At 36.6% G+C, this 20,107-nt stretch overlaps 1 protein-coding gene across 18 annotated transcripts in view; it reads right to left on the bottom strand.

Moving 5' to 3' along the window:
• The window catches only part of Ccdc91 (coiled-coil domain containing 91), a 388,627-nt gene that overhangs the window by 30,631 nt on the left and 337,889 nt on the right, over nucleotides 1–20,107 (bottom strand). For 4 of the 18 annotated variants that reach the window (XM_003466804.5, XM_063254477.1, XM_023563790.2 and 1 more), the window contains one exon: nucleotides 6,900–7,922. The exons of the other annotated variants lie outside the window; for them this stretch is intronic. In XM_003466804.5, the coding sequence (XP_003466852.1) occupies nucleotides 7,812–7,922 (111 nt within the window). In that variant the 3' untranslated portion in view covers nucleotides 6,900–7,811. Of the gene's footprint in view, nucleotides 1–6,899; nucleotides 7,923–20,107 lie in introns of those variants that run through there. 18 annotated transcript variants of the gene reach the window in all.

Below are 20,107 nucleotides of genomic sequence, written 5' to 3'. Positions count from 1 at the left end.
TCTTAGGACTCAAAATAAAATAATGCATGTATCTACCAGACATTAATTGATTCAATAACTTTCAGTTTTAGGAAATTATAGGCCAGAATGTGGAGAATCATTTGAGGGCAGGAATAGAAGAAAATGCTCACTTCAGTGATTATTTTAAAGTCTAGGCAAATGATCCATAAAGATTTTGGTTAAGAAGGTGGCAGTGAGAATGAAAAATGTAGGTGGATTCAGGACACATTTTTAATTAAGTTGACAGAACACATTTGAAGAACGGAAGTGGGGGACGGGGAGAGAATCAGAGAATAATTTTACTGTTCACTGAGATGGGAAATATCAGAACATACACATCAGAAATGAGGGAAAGTGGATTGAATGCACTGCTTCTGATATGTTAAATGTCACATCTAAGTAGAAAAATTAAATAGGCAGATAAAAGGAGGATTCTGGACTTAGGAAGAGAGATGTGGGCTGGAGATACAAATTTGGTGGTCTTCAGCATATGGAGATTATTGAAAGCTGTACAAACCAGTTAAAATCATGTACAGAGAGGGAATAAAAATTACTGAGGGGAGCAGGTCTGTTACATTTGAGGTTAGGATCATTATAACATGGCAGTATGGGTTATACGAATTTTTAGGATTCTCTGTGGACTACTTATGTATAACTGAGAATATAGTGTTACAGTTCTAAAGAAGCATAAAACACATTGCTGAAGTATCCTTAATGTGGCAAACTGCCAGCATAACAAAGGGTTTATATAAGGCAGGATCACTGCAGCACAAAGAATTATATTCATTTAAAAGTGAGCAGATCCTAACCCTTCAGTGACTGTGGCTGTTTATGTATCTGGATTGCTTAGAATCACACAACCAGAGTTTTCTAAAAATTCAGCCTTGATCTCTCTGTCTCATTTACTCATTTTCTAGCAATATGGTAGTTTAATTTGATAGAGTATAAAAGTATATTCTCACTTTATGAGAAAAAGAGGAAATTGTAAGAAAAATGTTATTTTCAGGTCTCTAAACGTTTGTAAACATAAATCCATGTTTGCCTATAAAAGTATACATGTATCAAATTTTAAAAATTCATTAACTATAAAATTTGTAACTGAATCACTAAGTGCTTAAAATTTTTGTAGTTTAATCGAACATTTACATGGTAGTTATGGAAAATAGGCAAAAGACCAAAATTGTTATAGAAAAATGTTTCATACCATGTAGAACTGTCTAGTGGTTGCTAACATCTTCATTATGGTACCTCAATACAAGGGATAAAACTCAAAAGTCATTGCATACATATCTTGCCACAAGGAATCCGCAGTTCTCTCCTTCAGTATCTCAGCTGTGTTTAAGTCAGCAATTTTCACATTTTGTGGCTTTTTTCTTTCAAGTCACCTCTGAGACTGCTGCCAGAACTGATTCAAATATTCCTATCTTTAGGATGAGTTTGTTTCTTGAGATCTGCATCAAGAAATAAGATTTCTCAAAACAAGGCCAGTTTGTACAGCCACTTGGAAATCAGAGATGGATTTTAAGACTGATAGCTCTGGTACTATTACCAAGTCTTTCACATATTTTGCTATGGATACACTGGGTGCTACCCCTCTGCCATGGTGACAAAATACCTGAGGTTAAAAGTTAAAAGAGCAAAGCTTTATTTTAGCTCATAGCATCCAAAGTTTCAGTTTATGGTCAGCTGGCTCCAGTTATCTTTGGGCAGTGCCTACGTAGAATATCAGGAAGCAAACGGTGGAGCAAAACTGCTCACCCATGGCTACCAGAAAGGGGAAGGGCAAAGATTCCAGTATCCCAGCATCCCTCTCAAGAGCACACCTGCACGCAGCCAACTTCTTTCCACCAGTGTCCTCCTCCTAAAGTTTCCATCATCTTCCAGCAGTGCCATCATGGGTGGACCAAATCATCAGTGTGAGCCTCTAGTGGACATTTAAGACTCAGTGTTCTCTGGCCTGATGTGACACCTCTGTTCTTAACCACTATGCCTATTACTAGGATCTCTGAATCTCTTGGTGAGTCTCCTATGCATTTAACCTCTACCCCAAACTTTTTTACTCTTTCCATATTGGAATGGAACCAATGGACCAAAGTCTCTACTTCTCTGCAGCCTTCTCAAAGAGAGACTACTTCTTAGTCTCATAACCAAGTACGGGATGATTTCACATATAATTTCCCATATGTTCTTTCTGACTACATCCTTAGACAGTCTTACAAATCTGAGTACCACATTTTATATTGATGAGAGTTAGTCCTTCCACTAGTGTCTAAAAATACGAAGTTCATTTTGCAATTTTTTTCAGACATGTTCATGATTTATAGAAGGCTGGGTATTGTTTTATGAATTAAATTTCTGGTATTATCTAACTTAAAATTATAGCAATTTTAGCTAAATCCTGTAAATTAGTACAGTATCATCTGAGTATTAGTTGATTGGTTGCACTGCAGATATAGTAATTATTTGATTCAGTCATTTATTAACTCAATTCTATATTAAGACCTTACCACACTGTGAAATGCCTTCAAGAAACAATGAAGACATAGGCTATCCTTCCAGAAAGATGATAAAGACACATATTTTACTTTTAAATATTTATTTATTTATTTGTCTTTTTGAGACAGGGTCTCACTATACAGTTCAGGCTGGCCCTGAGCTCACTTTGTAGTCCAGGGTGATACTGAATTTGTAACAATCCTTCTGCCTTAGTCTACTGAGTGCTGGAATTCAGGAGTGCACCACCATGCCTTGTTAGGAACACATAAACACCACAAGATATGATTTCATTTTGTAAGTACTCCACAGGAAAAAAAGTTCAGTATGTAACAACAGCAGTGGGAGAAATTTAAGGTGAAATCACACTAAATAAAAAGAAATCAGAGAACTAGATCAAAGAAAATTTTATGAGCTCATTTCTTTCTATATACATGTATCAATGATTGACAATCAAGTAGCTCCAGTGTTTTGGAGGAATGAATATTTGAAAACAAGTTTAATTTTTAATTAAATAATTTTAATTTTGTCTGGTTTAGCAAAATATGGCCATCTTTGCTGTGAACTTTCAATGTATTATTTCTATTGCTGACTTGTGATGCTGGTGATGATGACTCCAAGTCAGCAGCCAATGGATTGAAAGCACGTGGGCTTTCTGTGTCTTGTTAGTAGTCTTTGGAGACACAGTGGAGCTATTTACAGGTCTATAAACAGAGCACTAAAAGCTACAAGCTTTGATTCAAGTTGCCTTTTTTTCTTGTAGGTTCATAAATATTTTCCAGGTTTCCGCATGTTTTTTTCTTATTCAGAATTTATTGTGCAAAGCCTATTTTCCAGTGAATAGTGCTTTTGTTTTCATTGATGTTTTAAACATATTTAGCATTTCCTAATTCCAGTTTTATTTTCAAATTGTAAAAAGTCACCAAAAGATGTTATAATTATAGATACCTGAATCACTGCATAAGTTACCAATCACAGGGACAGTGTTCTGCTTTTGATTTCAAAGCAATCACTGGAGTAAGCCTCTTTTCATTTGGAACATGACTCAGCATTTAGCAACGCTAAGTTAAATCACTACTTCAGATTCTAAGTGACAGAAAATTTCTAAGTAGGGCATTGTTTGTTTATAGTTTTGGGTATCTCTGATTTACTTGGCTTTGTTAGACAATAGAGGCTTTGGTTTAGTTAAGTTTTTAACATTCCTTAAAATAAATCAAGGAACATTCCCACTTTGGATGTAAAATAGTAAAATGTAAAGAAATGAAGAATCAGCAAGTGCTGAGCAGCTGGGGATTAGGCAAGGGTCTTGGTGCAAGACTATACTGGTTACTGCTTGCTTAGCTGTTCATCATAGAAACTGCCTCTGGCTATCTTAAAGGGAAGAGTGGTTTTTAGCATACTAGTAGATCTATTTGAGTATCTCTTAGAACTGAAGCCAAGATTAGAGTAGTTAAAGTGACTTATTTTTCACAGGAAGGCCCAGTTAGGGTCGAGTTCTCATCTGTAGACTACACAAGGTTAGATCAGTGGAACAGTAATAGTTTAGTTGTTTGTATGTGGGCAACCACTCTGATAAAATGGAAACTCATGGTCATTTACTCCAAGAAGCCTTAACAATGATGAGGACAAAAATAAAATTCATACAACAGCTACTAGATGATACTAAGACTACTAATCTTAGGCTAAGTGGCATTAGAAATTTGAAGACAGTGCACATGTAAAAATCTGTTTATAGAAATCATAGCAGAGAACTTTCCAAGTATGAGGAAAGAATATAACATATAGGAAGTGAGGGTTACAGAAGGTGTTACAATAAAGCAAAAAATCACATATACATGAAAACTTATTAGGATTCCAACACAAATTTTAAAGACTAGAGGCTGAGCTTGGAGGGAAGTATTTCAAGACCTAAAATGAAACAACTTCAACTCAAACTCATATATCCTGTAAAACTATATTTCAAAATTGATGGAGAAACAGGGACATTCCAAGACAAAGAACATCTTAAGAGATATGAACACATTAGAACTTCAAAAAATACTCAAGAATATCATAGACATAAAGTCAACAAAGCCAAGAAGTCAGACAGAATGAATATACCAAGTATGGTGAATAGACAAAAAGGGAAAAATAAAGGAGTCTACTGCAGAAAAGAATACATGATAGGAATAAACCAGCACCTTTCATTAATAATTCTCAATGCAATATAGGTATAAATTGGCAGACTGGATAAAAAACAGAATCCAACAGGATGCTGCACTCAAGAAACTAATCTAATCCAAAATGAAATATAAACACTAAAAAAATCAAAGGATGGAAAACAGTATTGCATGCCAATACCCTAAAAGCAAACAGAGATAGCAATTGTATTCTCAAACAAAACTTTAATCTAAAACTGATCAAAAGAAGCATAGATGGTTACTACAAATTATAGGGACAATTCAACAGGAAAACAATTGTACTTATATACACACACCAAATACCAGCACATATAACTTCACAAGACAAACACTGCTGGAAATAAAAGATCAAATAAACACCAACACACTAATTTTTCATGGCAAGACTATTAGGCACCTAGCCAGTACTACAAGAAGAGTGGAACTACAAGTTTAAACTTCTGGGGTTAAATCCCAACTCTTCTCTGGCATCATGAGCAAAAAGAGACCTACTCTCTTCTATTAGTGAAGGTGAATATACCTCCTCCGTTATATGGTTTCTAAGTTACTTTTTCTCAGTGTTGAGACAAAATATCTGATGCCCAAAGTTAGAGAGATACCAGTTTATTTAGCTTCCAATTTGTAGAAGTTTCAGTCCATAATCAGCTGACTCCAATGGAGGTGGCATCAAAGAGGAGAAACAGTTAATGATAGTCAGAAGATAGCAAAGCAAAAAAAGGACAAGTCTTTTTCTATCCCTTGTACTGTATCCAGAACACTGGGATTAAGGCAGTGCCAAACTAATCAGTAGACTGACTTAGTAACCATCCACCCTTAATCTTAGGATTGCACCATGAATCAATTAGACACTCCAGATTCAGCCACCTCTGAAAAAGGCCCACTTATGGCTGCATAAAGCTTTGGGGGGACATCTACACACAAGCCATAACACAGAGTTATTGTAACTTAACAGAGAATTGAGGTAATAGGTTAAATACTTGGCACACAGCACATACTCACTGTGAGAGGAGAGAACTCTCTCTATAAATGCAGAAGTACAGCTTTTCTACTACTCAAACATGCTAACTGTCTGAAAATGGGTTCATCATTCAGGAATTTCTAACTGCTGTGTTACTGTTAGCCTGTCAAAACAGTGCCTTATTCATCTATGCACAAAGGTAGGAAATTATATGGGGAAAGGGCTATGGCAATCTTATACTAGACAAAATTCTAGATGCAAAACATTTGACTGTATTCTTTTGATACGTAGTTCACATTTTAGGGAAGAATTTGCACCTTTGTAGGAGCACAGTACTAGATCATCTAATTCTAGTGAATACTACCTGAAATGGTCTATAACTTTTCAATTACCAGAGCAAAAACAGATTATGGAATTCTACAAATTGAACATCACTGAAACTGGTTTTTAACTAATTCAGTTTGAAAAAGTTATTATATACAAATAGAATTCTATGCTCTCATACTTTCCAGTTTTCCTTAAGATATCTCTGAAAAAAGCACTATAATAATCCAAAGCAGTACATTATTGTACTTGTTGGGTGTTTTACAAATATTCATAGGTATTTGTTAATAGTGATAGGTATTAATTTATCCCAAATGACTTGATAACAATGAGTTTATATCAACAGAACAGTTTATAGTCCACATATAGGGAAAAATCTTTGGATTGTTAGAGAGAAAAGGTACAAACTAATATATTTGCTTATTATTCTGGTGTTTCTGGATTATAGTTTCTCTGGTTGTAACTTTAGTTACCTTCATACTTCATGTGCATTTTAAGACACACCTGAATAACCTGTAACAGTATTCTTTAATTCTAACCAAAAAAAGTCAAATTATTTTTTGTTTGTTTTTTTGTACCAGTCATTGAATTCCACCTCAAACTTGCCAGGCAGGTGATTGTGCCACTGAGCTAAATCCCTGGCCTCAAATGAATTTTAAATTATACCAATGGGTTAATGGTTTTTCTTGAACTAAAAACTCTTTCCCTTTTCACTATATTGTAATTAAATTCAACAGTTTTGTTTTAGTTTTTATTTAAATTTATTTAATTTTATTTTAAGAGAAAACTGAGTAGCTATTAGTGTTGAAAGATTTTTACTAAATATAAAGATGTTTATAAATAAAGCATTATCCTACATGGATATAGCAGTTTAAGGATTTTAAAAAATGAATTAAGAGAACCAAGGAAAAACGACTTTAAAAAAAGAAAATAAATCAGCCAAATTAGTTTTTGCAGCTCTTTTAATTACACTGAGATATTCCAGAAAAGTACAAAGGTCATGAAAGTAGCAGCATTTCAGAAAATAAGACAAAACATTTGCATACATACATTTTATTGACAATGATTTTACACTGAATCATTGCTCATGAATTCAGAACATTTTGACATACTGGGAGATTTAATATATTCTACTTTATAACCTCATTCATATAAATGGCTGAGCTATATTTTCTTTCTAGAGATTCAGTTCATGGTTCAATTTATAAGAAAAATGACTTCATTGATTCACAGTGCTTTTGAAAAGCATAGATAGGAAATAAGCACATACTGTATTACATACACCCCTGGACTTGTGGTAAACCACACCAAAGTTGAATTAGTATTATAGTAGTGTCTTTATTTGTATTATTTTCAGTAGACTAATGAAAATATAGATTCAAATGCAGAAAAGTTTCATAATATTAGAATAATTTTTTTATCACATCAGCATTTTATATTCAAGTTACATAATTGAAGAAATTCACACTATTTCTATACTTAAAATCAAATAATGCATGGTTACATTTCAGAATCTTATCAAGGATCATCATGAAACAAAAAGATATTTATCCTTTTTTGCCAACTACTGTATAATAGGTCACCAGAGACTATAAAATTTACATAATTGACTTTTTATGTGTGCATTTTTGATGGCTTTTGGATCATATTATATTTTGTTGCTGCTATTCAATTAATACAACAATAGTAAATGCAAAGTAGATAATAAAATAAATTAGATCCCTTGACAGCTCTAAATATTGTTTTGATTTATCATTGAGCTGGAAATCAATCCCTAAAGTCTGGGGGAGCATATCTCATTTTGGAGGTCTAGTGACTGATGCAATGCCAGCGTGGGTTGGCTTATCACATGCTCTTTATTCAACGTCAATGGGCTCCGTTGCTATGAGAGCGCTCAGCTGTTTCTGAGCGCAGGAGAGAAACAGCTCCAAACTGGACAGGCTTCTCTGTCGGAGGACTTGGTCGAGCTGTTGATTGGGGTTGGAAGTGGGGAGAGAAAAAGCAGTTTAGTTGAAGGATAAAAAATATTATGCCACTGAAGCCTCCTAGAAAAATATTTTCAGATGATATGATTCAATGTTTTCAACTGAATGACACTGGAGCCACTATTTCTTCTGGCCTAAACATCTAAAATGATAAGCACTACAATTTTATAATTGATGCTGATTTTCAGTTACTGGAGAAATACTGTCCATTTGAGCAGAGTGCTTTCAGCAAACTTTAAATGCTTGTTCTTAATGAACGTTCAGACCAAGTATCTATAAAAGTCATATAAATTTCACAGATGCATAAAAATGAAAAAAGTACAATTACATTATTTTTACAAGGTTTAATAGAACAAACGATAAGTGAGCAGATAATTTTCTGAAATGAAATAATGTTTTTGGGAAAGGTATATTTTAAAAAGGAAAAACAGAATTTTAAAAAGTCATTTTAATATATGTTGAAACTTATTGGGCCTGGTTCTCTTGTTAGAGTAGGTATCTTTTATTTGGATTATTTCAGTGTGCCAACAATAAATCCATACAGCAAAGAAAAAAAGATTATTTGGATTATGTAGAATGAAGAACTTCCAGAGGAATAAAGATTAGCAAACACACGAAGAGACTTTTCTAATTCTAATGCTTTAAAACATTGGTCATTAAGTAAAAACAAGCAAAGTGACAACATGATGCCTACCAATTATGGAACAATGAAAAATTTCAAAAGAAAGTCAACTAAATTTCATTACAAAATATATACTAGTCATATCTATAAGTTTACATATTCTTCTTGCAAAACTTCCCAATCCAAACAATAGTTCTTTCTTAAGTTACATATACTCTGACAATCTTTTGATACTCAAAAGGCTGAAAAGCTGGAAGATGAAAATTCTCAAGTACCCTAAGAGTTAAAGGAATGCATACTGAGCAAAATGGTCAGGTAAAAAGATTGACTCTTCAACTTTGGCATTTGGAGTTTTTAATGTATGTATAGAAATAGGATTTCTGCTTATCCTTTTTCTCCTCCTGGTGTCTTTTTCCTCTGCTGGATGTCAGTTTCAGGTAAATACATTTCTTCTGATTTACAGGCTCTACTAAACAAGAAATCCTTCATATTTCTGTCTCGAGAGTCCAAATTTTATCTGTCTTGCTAACTGCAGTATAACTATCATCTAGCAGAGATCTGAAACATATTAGATAATAAATATTTGCTGAGTTTGAAGGAATCAATACATGCATAACAGTTAACAGAGAAAAACAGATGACTAGGAAATGACATTTATTTGTGATGCTACAAGTTGGGGTATGCTTCACTTAAAAAGTGTGAGATCAGGAAAGATGGATTTTAAAAAGTCATCTCAATGTATGTAAAATAGATTGAAAATTCAATATTTGCAGCTTTTAAATTATTCTGCACTTGGTCAAAATACAAACAGTAAAGAATATCCCAGCACTAGGTTTCAGCCCTCTCCTTAGTGATTTTAGTCTCCCTATGCACGCTCCTGAGCATTTAAAGATAAGCTTTTAAAAGTGCTTGGGAGTAGGAGGGTTCACACACTCAACTCCTTTCCACTGCCATTTCTGGAATTCATTTTATTTAAAATATCTGCTTGAATAAATCCATAATTTAGCCACTGTCTCATAATAAATATGCAAATTTATCCTCTTTGTTGTTTTTGAAGCAGTAAGGAAATTTGAAATAATGAATGTATGCCCTTCAGAAGATGATGAAGGGTTTCTCTTGGGCAGATTCTGATATGGGAAATTCCTGTGGCATAGGATCTGTACACTGAACACTGCAACAGACATTAGCAAATTGCTTTCCAGGGTGAATATACCACATATCAGTTGTAACTGCCATGCATGAGGTCAATTTTCTCCTTTTAAGTAGGTTTACAGTTTTTCATTATATATTTACAATTAATATACATAATTGATACAGTATCTTAATATTTAAGAAGCATTCAGTTTATAGACATTTAATTATTCCTCAAACTTTGCTGTAATGAACATCCTCAGCACATTCTTCTATATTTATGTGCTAGCATAATTGCTTGAGCCAAAGAATATATTACCTGTAATGTTACTTCTAACTATAAATCAGGATTCCAAATATGCAGAACTCTGTCTTTGGGTTCTCTTTTTCGCCTGGACAATTCACCCATCTCTACACTAATATAACACTAGCATAATTATTATTAAAGGGTTCATAATAAATCTTAGTATGTCATACACTTCCAATGTGCAGCATTTCAGAACAATATTAGCAGAAGCTTGTAACATCTTGTAAAATTTTTAGAAGTGAGCAGAACAGAGATGGTATCACGGTATTTTTTCATAAGAAACACACACAAACAAACAAGCAAGCCTCAGAAGTATGTTATTCTGAGTCACACACAAGGCAAGAGAACCACAGGCAGCCATGCTTGGAGGGTGGAGTCAGGCAGGAGGCAAAGTGCAGATCTTGGGGCAGGTTCCTGGGTATTCTTACCACACTTCCTGCTCTAAGTTCATATAGTACATCTGCTAGCTTTAACAATTCAAAACCTTCCAGAAACCCCTCAGAACAACCAGGAGCTCCATTAAAAACACGCCTTACTTTTTAATCTTAGAACTAATGGCCAGTAGGAGGAGGCTGTGTGGCAGAAATGCTGTGTATGACTAACAGTCACTGTGGCTGCTGCACAGATCATCTGAGCTCACGCACAGAATCAGAATCCTGCCATTTACAAACACAGGCTGGATAAGGACAAGTGTGATGGATTCCCCCTTAGTTAGAAGTGCTCCTCTCCGCTTGCTCAGATTAAAAGCTGCCCTGATTGATTGCAGTTGCCCAGGCTCATTTTGTACCTCCTACCACACCACTCCAGAACTCCTTGAAGGTGAGAATCCCTCCAATAAAGGGTTCAACACTTGGCAGGCAATAAGGTAATACTGCACTCTGTGAGGAGGGAGGAAAGCAGTAGGTGTATCATAGAGTGGACCTACTGAGTGAACTCAGTAGGTCTTGGTGGTGTGGATACGGCATCATGCCTGTGGGAGGGAATACTGTATGGCTTTACTCTTAATAGGGTTGCTGGATTTCTCTTTCTGAAATAAGCAAATCAAATTGATTGTTGACTAATTCCTGAATTTCAACAGTTTCTGCTTCATTAATCATGACCTCATTATCCTTTAGTAAGGAAAGAAGAATTTTAGTAAACATTCTAAGGCTTGATGTATTTGTGGCTTTATCTCAAAGTGGATCGAACATTTGTCCTCTGTGACATAATGCTGACGGTTATTATGCATAGAGCAGTGGTGGCAAGTATTTTTGGGTATAGGGTTTAATACTTCCTCATTACAGTGAAGTTCTAACTGCATTGTTTTCCCTCCTGCTTTTGTTGCTTCAACTTACAGATTCCCAAAAACCCTCCTGGAAATTCTGAAGTCATTGAAATGGATATCCAGATTTTATAAATCTCTTTTCCTTCTTTATCGGCTCTTCAGTCTGTTGGCATACTGCTGAAAGATTTTTCAAAGCATACTGCTTATACAATGCTGTTAATTTTAGTAAGCTTAGAGGGAAAGAGAATATGTGACTTGCCAATAAGTTCACACATTTACCTTTCCATTAGTTTCCCACCACTGCAAAAGGAAAAAAGAAAACAAAACAGCTCTTGACTTTAGCTTTTATTTTATAGTCACCAAAATTCAATGTGAAAGATGGTCAATTATAGACACTTTGGTTTATTTTAGTGGAACTATTCATTAAAAATACCATTCACATCCTCAAACTCTTGACACAATTTTTGAAACACACTGCACAGATATGCATGCATACACATGTGTAAGAACACACACATACATAACATACTTTGTACTAATTGTGCTTTCATAAGTATCTTTGGACTCAATTTTCACAGTGACTAAGAATTTCTTTTACAGGAATTAAAGAAAAGTCAAACAGGATAATCTAACACTACACTGGCCGATTTTCCAGCTAACATCATACAGGTTTAAGAAGGATTATTTACCTTCCAAGAGATACGAAATAGTTCTTCCATCTTCAACTATTATGCTGTAATTTTAATCCTATTTGGACAGGAATGTTTCTCTCTCTCTCTCTCTCTCTTTTTTTTTTTTTTACTTTGTGTTAAATTCTTTGTGCCAACCACAGATATGTTTGTTTGTTTATTTCTTTTTGTGAGTTTTTGAGACAGGGTCTTGCTATGCAGTTTGGGCTTGCCTTGAGCTCACTTTGTAGCGTAGGCTGGTCTCAAACTTGCAAAGATCCTCTTGCCTCCCAAGTGCTGGAGTTACAGGCATGAGCCACCACACCTGGCTTTTGATCTGTATATTAAACTTCTATTTTATTTACCGTTTTGAAATTAAGAAGAATCAATTAATCAACTGGTCAATCAGTTCATCAATAAAAATGCCAAGACTGCTCACAATTTGCATGTTACTGCTCTGAGGACCTGGCAACAATGTCTACAAACAACACTATACCTGTCTTTAAGAGGTTTGCAATCTTGGAGAAACACACATATAGGTAGTGTCTAACACATATAATTTGTTGGGAGCCGTGGCACTGTCAAGTCATCAGACACGGTGATTGCGAGGCCTGTAGGAAAGTACAAAAGCCTGAGCTAGATTACCCCTCTCATCGAGCCCGCCTGTGTGGCGTCTGTTTCCTGCTTCCTGATCCCTATCACCCCACTAAGTTCCCGCCTCGCAGGGTAGTCTGCCTAGCTACTAATGTTGCTAGCCAATCAGCTTACGCGACCCGCCTTGATTTGATTGGAGGCCACAATCCTATATATAGCCAGTACCTCCACCCCCTGGGGGGAGAAGCACGAAAGGAGCCGCGGGGAGCGGACCGGTAGAGGCTTCGGGGCAGACTGTATAAGGAGAGAATAAAGAAAAGCCTGACCACCGCCAGACCTTGTCGTGTGTCTTTCCTGCCGGCCGGGAGCGACACCGACAATAATTAAGACTGAATCTGAAGGAGGATCAGAGAGGGAGAGGTTACCAGGAAGAGCATGCAAAGAAACTCAGTCCTGGGACTCTAATAGGCTCTCAGTGGCTTGAGAGCCTTTCTGTAGACAAAAGGAAGATGTATAGGATGTTTCCTAGAGAGTGGAAACATAGTTACTTAGAGACTAAAGAGTTTTGAATCTAGTACAAAAGCCTGATTACATGAGTCTTTCATTCAAGGATTTGCACATCACTATATATCTGTTTTCACAGAACTCTCTGCTCTTACAGCATTTATATTTTAGTTTGAGGAGACAAGGTAACCTTTCAAGTGAAGACCAATACTATTAAAAACAATAAAGAGTTACAAATGGAGGGAGATCTTTACTTAGGATGATGGGGGAAGACCACCTGGAGATGAGAGATAACAGTCTTTAAAAAAATTAAGAGAAGTGGCACACAAAAACAACAGGAAAGGATTTCAACATGGTATGACAAACAGTGGGAAGAAATGCAGCAACACTGGATGGAGTAAAGTGAGCAAGGAGAAGAGACGGGAGGAGAGAGGCTCAAAGAAACAGATCAAGGCCAGTTATCCTGTGCGTGTGTGGGAAGACTGTGCAGAGGTCTGAGTAGGAACGTGGCGGTACTCACATTTCAAAAACATCACACTTGTTACTCTTTGGCTAACAGACAGTAAGGGAAAACAGTACTGAGACTCCTAGTATTGGAAAGGAGTAAATCTGACCAGAAGCTGACAATGGAGGAGTGTCTTAGTTCCTTTTTACTTGTTGCTGTTACAAAATACCCAACACCCAAAATGAAGGAAGGAAAGATTTATTTCTTACAGTTCTTGGAGTTTTCAGTCCATACTCAGCTGCTCCAAGGAAGCAAGGCATGGCGGGGCAGCCCTACGTGGTGGCTGCAAACAGCAAGGTGTGAACTGGCAAGAGACAGACACACCTTCTTCCTGCCATTACATCATATCCTGGCTCTACTCCTAGGTGGGTGTAGCACTCACATCACCAATCTGAGCACTAAACAATGAACCAATCACAAATGCTAGATTTGGTTGAATTCATAATGAGGCTTGGGGGCCACTGACATAAACCATGACAAGGAGTGAAAGTGGATCAGATTCAGAATGCATTCTTGTTGTGGGAAATTTCCAAGCCAAGCCAAACTAAAACCATACCAAACCAAATGGAAGACTGCACTGAGGAGATAAAAAAGTAGCATTTAATCTGTTGTGGGATAATTCTGCAAAGGCAAGAGCTTTTAGTTTAGATTATATAGAATTTAGAAGTGAGAGGTACAAAGCAAGTGACAACATGTTACATGATTAGTTATATAGATTGAGTCATATATTGACAGGCAGGCTAGTCTTGAATAGAAACACCCCAGAAACAATGGGAGGGAGCTTTTACAGAATTAACACAGTTAAGGGCATCACCATAATACAGAAATGCTCCAGAGAGAGGGCCTTTACTGAGTGAACACAGTTAAGGGTATTCTCCAATCAGGTTAGACAATTACTCTGACTCAGTGCTCATCAGAGGTATGCAGCTGGGCTGTAGACACTGTCAGGGTCAACTGAACTTAGCAGAAACAGCAGAATACTAACTTGGTCAGAGGCCTCTAACTGATCATGAAATACCTATGTTTGTTACTTTACACATGTGTTCTTACATATAATTGTGCCCCAACATTCTAAGATAGATCGAGCTCAAATTGCAGGTGGATCATAAGTGTAGATGAAAGGAAAAGCCAATAAAAGGCAAATCCTAGAATGATGGAACGGAGCAGGAATGAGTTGGCCAGATGGAAAACAGAGTTGTTTTTGGAGATGACAAATATGTTCCTTCTTATTAGACATGTTGGAGTTATTAGATATGATCAGGACTAGGATTACAAATTTGGAAATAGTCTGCATACAGAAGGTATTTAACAGAGATGAAAATCTGTAGGAATGAATGTGGACAAGAGAAAAGAGAAGGGAAGCAAGTACCCAGGCATTCTAACATATGACCTGGGAGAACAGTGGGTCAGAGGTTCAACAGGCAATTATTGCAGAGGGTTAACCTGTGTCCTCATGAAAGATATTTATAGTCCAAATCTCCACAGACAAGAATTTTAGTTCAAGCTTAAACTGAACTAAATGTGGATATGGCCTTATTTTGAAATGGGGGCTTTGCAGATGTAAGATGTAACTTAAATGGAATTCATACTGGATTTAGGTGGACCCTATCATTGTTGTCCTTGTAAGAAAACACTGAGACAGAGACATAGCAGAGGAGACCATGTAAGCTGAGGATTAAAATGGCATAACTGTCATCCAAGGAATGGCTGAGACTATCAACTGTCATCAGAAACAAAGGTAGAGGCAGAGAACAGACTGCTCTGGAGACTTCTGAGAGCAGGGACCCTCTGATGTCATGATTTTCAGTTTTATGCCTCCAAACGTTGGAGAGGATAAATCTCTTGCTTTAATCTATGTACTTTGTGAAAGGGTGAACAGCAGCCTGGGAAATGCCTACCATGACTTTCTATGCTGTCGAGGTCTTTTTATGGGTGTGCCACAAGGAGCCATCTCTTGTGTACTTTTTGGCCTGGGTTTACTGATCTTTTATTTTTTTTTAAAGAGCTTTTTAGGTTCTTTAGAATAAATGTGAGAAATGCAGTTTTTCTTAGCACTTCTCATGTTTTTGTGGTAATAGGCATCGTGAATTTCCAAAGTGGCTATTGTAAGGTAATGTTTCCCATACTGTTTAAATCTTAGAAGCATGCATTCGTATGTACACAAAGCATAGTTTGGAAAGTAACCCATATATCAGTTTCTTTTCAGAGCTCTTTGAGACTCAAACAAAAATTGCAAAGTGGAACTTAATTCCATGTTTTCTACAACAATAAAAAATCATGGAATTTTAATGGTAAGAGATTTTGAGACTGCTCAGTCTGATAGTTATGTTTTAGAGAAGTGAAAAACAAATTCTCTGAGTAGTAAAGACAACAATTTCATATTCCTTTTATGTCCTCCTATGCTGAAAAAAAATCTGTTGCTTTAAAATGCATTTAGATGTATTAGTCCGAGTTTATCTCTGCTCAAGAATCCAAACTGGGCATGGTGCTGCATGCCTGTCATCCCAGCACTTGGGAGGCTAAGGCAAGAGAACTGTCCCAAGTGGGAAGTCAGCCTAGACTGTATAGGGAGAACTGGCCTCAACAACAAAACAACAATGAAAAAACCAAGTCTATGGCCTCCAAGTTTTGAGCATGCCCAGAAGAGACTAATTCCTAGTTACTGGGATATGGCCGAGGGGCACTGACCACTGCTCTGCAATGAGACAGCACAGCTGCCCTCAACAGCATGATCCCATGAAGAAACCAGGTCACGGAAACATTTTAAACATAACATGCGTGCACAAAGGTAAATGCTGTCTTGTGTTATGTCATTATCACAGGAGAGTTGAAAAACCTGAAGATCCAGTTATTCTTAAGTAGTGGCTATTTTTATTGTGCTATTTCAACATTTTTGTGTTAAATACCCCATCTCATCTTTTCTTTTGTAACCTTACATTCTGTTCCTCACTACTGCAGCTTAAGAAAATTAAGATTTATCTGTAACATTACTGGTTTCATTAATGGAAGTTCTCTAGTACCTATTTTATTACTTGTACACTCACTATAAAGTGTTTCTCTTAAAACAGCCTTTTCTTTGTATTTTCAGGTAAGTAAATTGGACCTGAGAGAGTTACACTGTATGTAAAGTGAAGGTTAGACATGAAATCTCCTCTCTGGGAATATAACTTTGCCATTACTGTAAATCATGTTGAAAGAGACTTTGAATCAACTTCAGGATAATAAGGTTACACAAAATACATGTTTAGAATAACTCAGACTCTAAAAGATTGAATATAGTTCAGGCAGTGGTTTGAATAAATGACAGTACCAGTTGCCTCAACCTTGAACTTAAAAAAATGTAGGCCTGATCTCCTACCAAAATTCACAGGCCACCATCCATGTCCCATCAGCAATGTGAATTCAGAGCTCACGATTCTTATTTTCTTTTGGAATACTTTTAGACTTTGAAGTATATTTAACATCTATCTAGTTAACTTAAAAATGTTAACATAGAAAGAAGTGGTGCAACTTTCCAGTGTGTACAAGATGAATTACAGATGCTCTTTTAGAGTAAATGAAAAACGGGTATAGAGTCTTAAACCCCATTGGCCACAACTAAAGAAGTGTTTTTGTCTTTGGGTAAGTAAATTCTCTGTTTTTGAATCATCTGAAGTTAAGTTCTACATATTTGGGCAGTTCTGCCTTTTTATTCCAAAGTGGCACAGAACCCACTGGGAAAGAGGCGTAACCATGTTTTTTTCACTAAGTCATTTGGACAGAATAAATGACAGTGTATGTGTGACTCTCATTCTCAGGCACTCCACCTTGGATACTATCTTATCTCACTCTCTAAGTTACTGTTGGCCAGCAGGTGACCAGGGAAGGATGCTGTCTATGGCATCTTCAAATTCTCACCTAACTTGTATTTTGACATACATGTTTCCATCTACAGAAACAAACAAGGGGTTGCCCATAATTCTTGTTCTTGAGCTCTTCATACACATGTATAGGGAGTGATTTTGCAGTACATGATGAATAATAATCCTGTAATGCTAGGCTAAGTCTAACCTCTTCTTGTTTTTTGAATAGTGTTAGTGCACACAGGGAACCTCTTTGTGTGTTATATTAGTTATTTAATGCTGTGTAACAACTCACTCCACAACCTAGTGGTTTCAAACCAAAATATTTATCATCTCACAACTTCTGTAGGTCAGAAACTGGATATGGCTCACTGAAGTGCCTCTGGCTCCTGTTCTTTAGGGAGGCTGCAATTAAGGTGTAGCCTGCAGGTCTAATTCACTAAAAATTTCAAGTGGGGAAGGGTCTGCCACCAAGCTCACTTGACTACTGTCACCAGGCCGCCAAGCTCTTACTTCCAGTAGAACCCATGCAAACCGTCACACAAGGCCACTAACGGTACAGCAGTGGGCTTCTCGCAAAGCAGGTAATCCAAGAGGAAACAAGAAAGCAAGTGTGTACCAAGAAAGTGAGAGACCACACAAGACAGGACCCACAACTTCACCGTGTCTGGTTCACCCTCAGGGACTGGAGCTTATGCAGGGTAGGGCATCACTGGGAAACAGCTACTATGTATTATCACTTCTCTTGATAGCAGTAATAAGGGTGCTAAAGTTTAATGGGCTGCAACTTGCCCATATGGCAGATCCAAGACTTATATCCAGGTGTGTATGACACATAAACCTACTCTCTAACCACAACACTATATTGCCTTCTTACAAAAGAACTTTGGTTATGACTGGGTGCTCCGATGTAACACTTGTTTAGCTATAAATATGCAGGCGTTTCTTGTACTGCATTATACTAGTGCAAAAAGTGGCACTTTTCAAAATGCCAAAAGTCACATAAATGTAGTCCTTAAAATATATAATTATCTTTTCTTTGCAAACAGTAGATTCAGAAGCTTTCAAATACAAGTTTTCTTTATATTAACAGACAATAGGTTTCTTGGAAAAAAATTTTAAAGGAAAAACAATACATTTCATACGCCATGTGAGAAATTGTTGCCTTAATGAACTGGCAAACTTCAGAGATTGAATATAAGAACACCATGAAACTTCCTTCTGGGTTCATAAAGACAGTGAAACAGACAATATGAATGCAGCACTGATGTAGCCTTGGGTATGGTGCTTCCAGGCTTGCAAAGTCTCTGTGGAAACGTTTACTCTCACAATTCCACCACTGATAAAAAAATGCTAAAGTACAGAAGTGCAAGCTGTTCCACAGCTGGAGTATATACAGGATTCCCAGGAGGAATTTGAATTCTTGAGTCTACAAAATTGAACCAATGGGAGAAAGCACCACTTAATCTAATGGAACTATGAATAGACTCTTTAAATAAACTGGGTTTCTCTTTCTTATCATTCAGGATTTTACGGTGTGCATTTGATCACTGAAGCCTTAACAAATAGCATATACCTGGCACATTTTAAAACAGGTTTATTCCACTAAGGGAACCAAGTAATGAACATCCTCCCTATTATTCCTCTTAAAATCTGTGCAGTCTCCCAGCTGGATGTAGGAATGTAAGAAAATCTTAATGTCATTCTTTTGGTATACAAGTGAAAAGTGGGTGGTTTTCATTAAGAGAGCTGAAGTTTGATGTTACTGCCAAAAAATGGCAACAACACCTGCTCAAATATGCTAAAAAGATAACAAACTCTAAGTACTTCCCCAAAGCTTAGGAACTACTGCAAAGTCAGTGAGTGATTGCTCCAATATGCATAGTTTTTTCCTTCTCTATTAAGCTTCCAGGTTAACACTAAGAGCACCACACATGCCCCAAAGTCATCATTCTCAGCCAACAAACACTCTCTTCCAGTCAGGAGCAGCTAAAGGAATCTGAAGAGAAACCGGCAGGGCGGTCTCCATCACAGTGCCTTAAACCTGGAGAAGCTGCCTGTTCTTTTCTTGGTTTCATTCCTTACGTGTTTTTTCCCTTCTCCTCCATCTCAGATGTGATTGCTGGAGCTTCAGCAGCCACTTGTCAGCTCAAGTCAGTGCTAAGGAGTCTTCAAGATAGACAGATTCTAAATCCTTTATGACTTTGCTTAGTTTCTCTAACAGCTCTGAACTGCCTGCTTCTGGAGCTTATGACATTCTCACTTTTACATTCTGTTACAAGGTTGCAAATACAAGAGCCATGGATTAAAAGCACCAAATTTACACTGTGCTTATCTACTATCATGACAGAAATAAAAATGTAGTTTTTAAGACTACAAGCTCAAGAATTTAAAAGCAAGGTCAAAATGCTAAATGAATAAGACTGAAATTTCTGGAGAGTTGGAAATCTTGAGTTCTGTGAAACTGACAGAATATAACTACCTATAATCGCTTTAAGAATCTATGAATAATTATAATGATTAAGATTTTTGATTATCTGAATGCAAAAGTGTATGTTTCTCTTGTATTAGCAAGTACCTCTTTTTTCTTCCATTTTTCTACTACATAAAATGTTTGTAGCTACAATCAAGAAGAGTGAAATAGGCAAAGAAAAACAAGATAAAACAACCCCCAAAATGTTTAATTTTTAGATGAAAGATGAATTTAAAAGTATAGCAATGAAGTTTTGC

This window comes from Cavia porcellus, unplaced genomic scaffold (genome assembly GCF_034190915.1).
Source record: "Cavia porcellus strain 051 isolate PalLab524CR breed Dunkin Hartley unplaced genomic scaffold, mCavPor4.1 scaffold_8, whole genome shotgun sequence".
Lineage (NCBI taxonomy): Eukaryota > Metazoa > Chordata > Mammalia > Rodentia > Caviidae > Cavia > Cavia porcellus.
The sequence above is the reverse complement of the archived record's forward strand: the minus strand, read 5'-3'. Positions and strand labels throughout refer to the sequence as shown.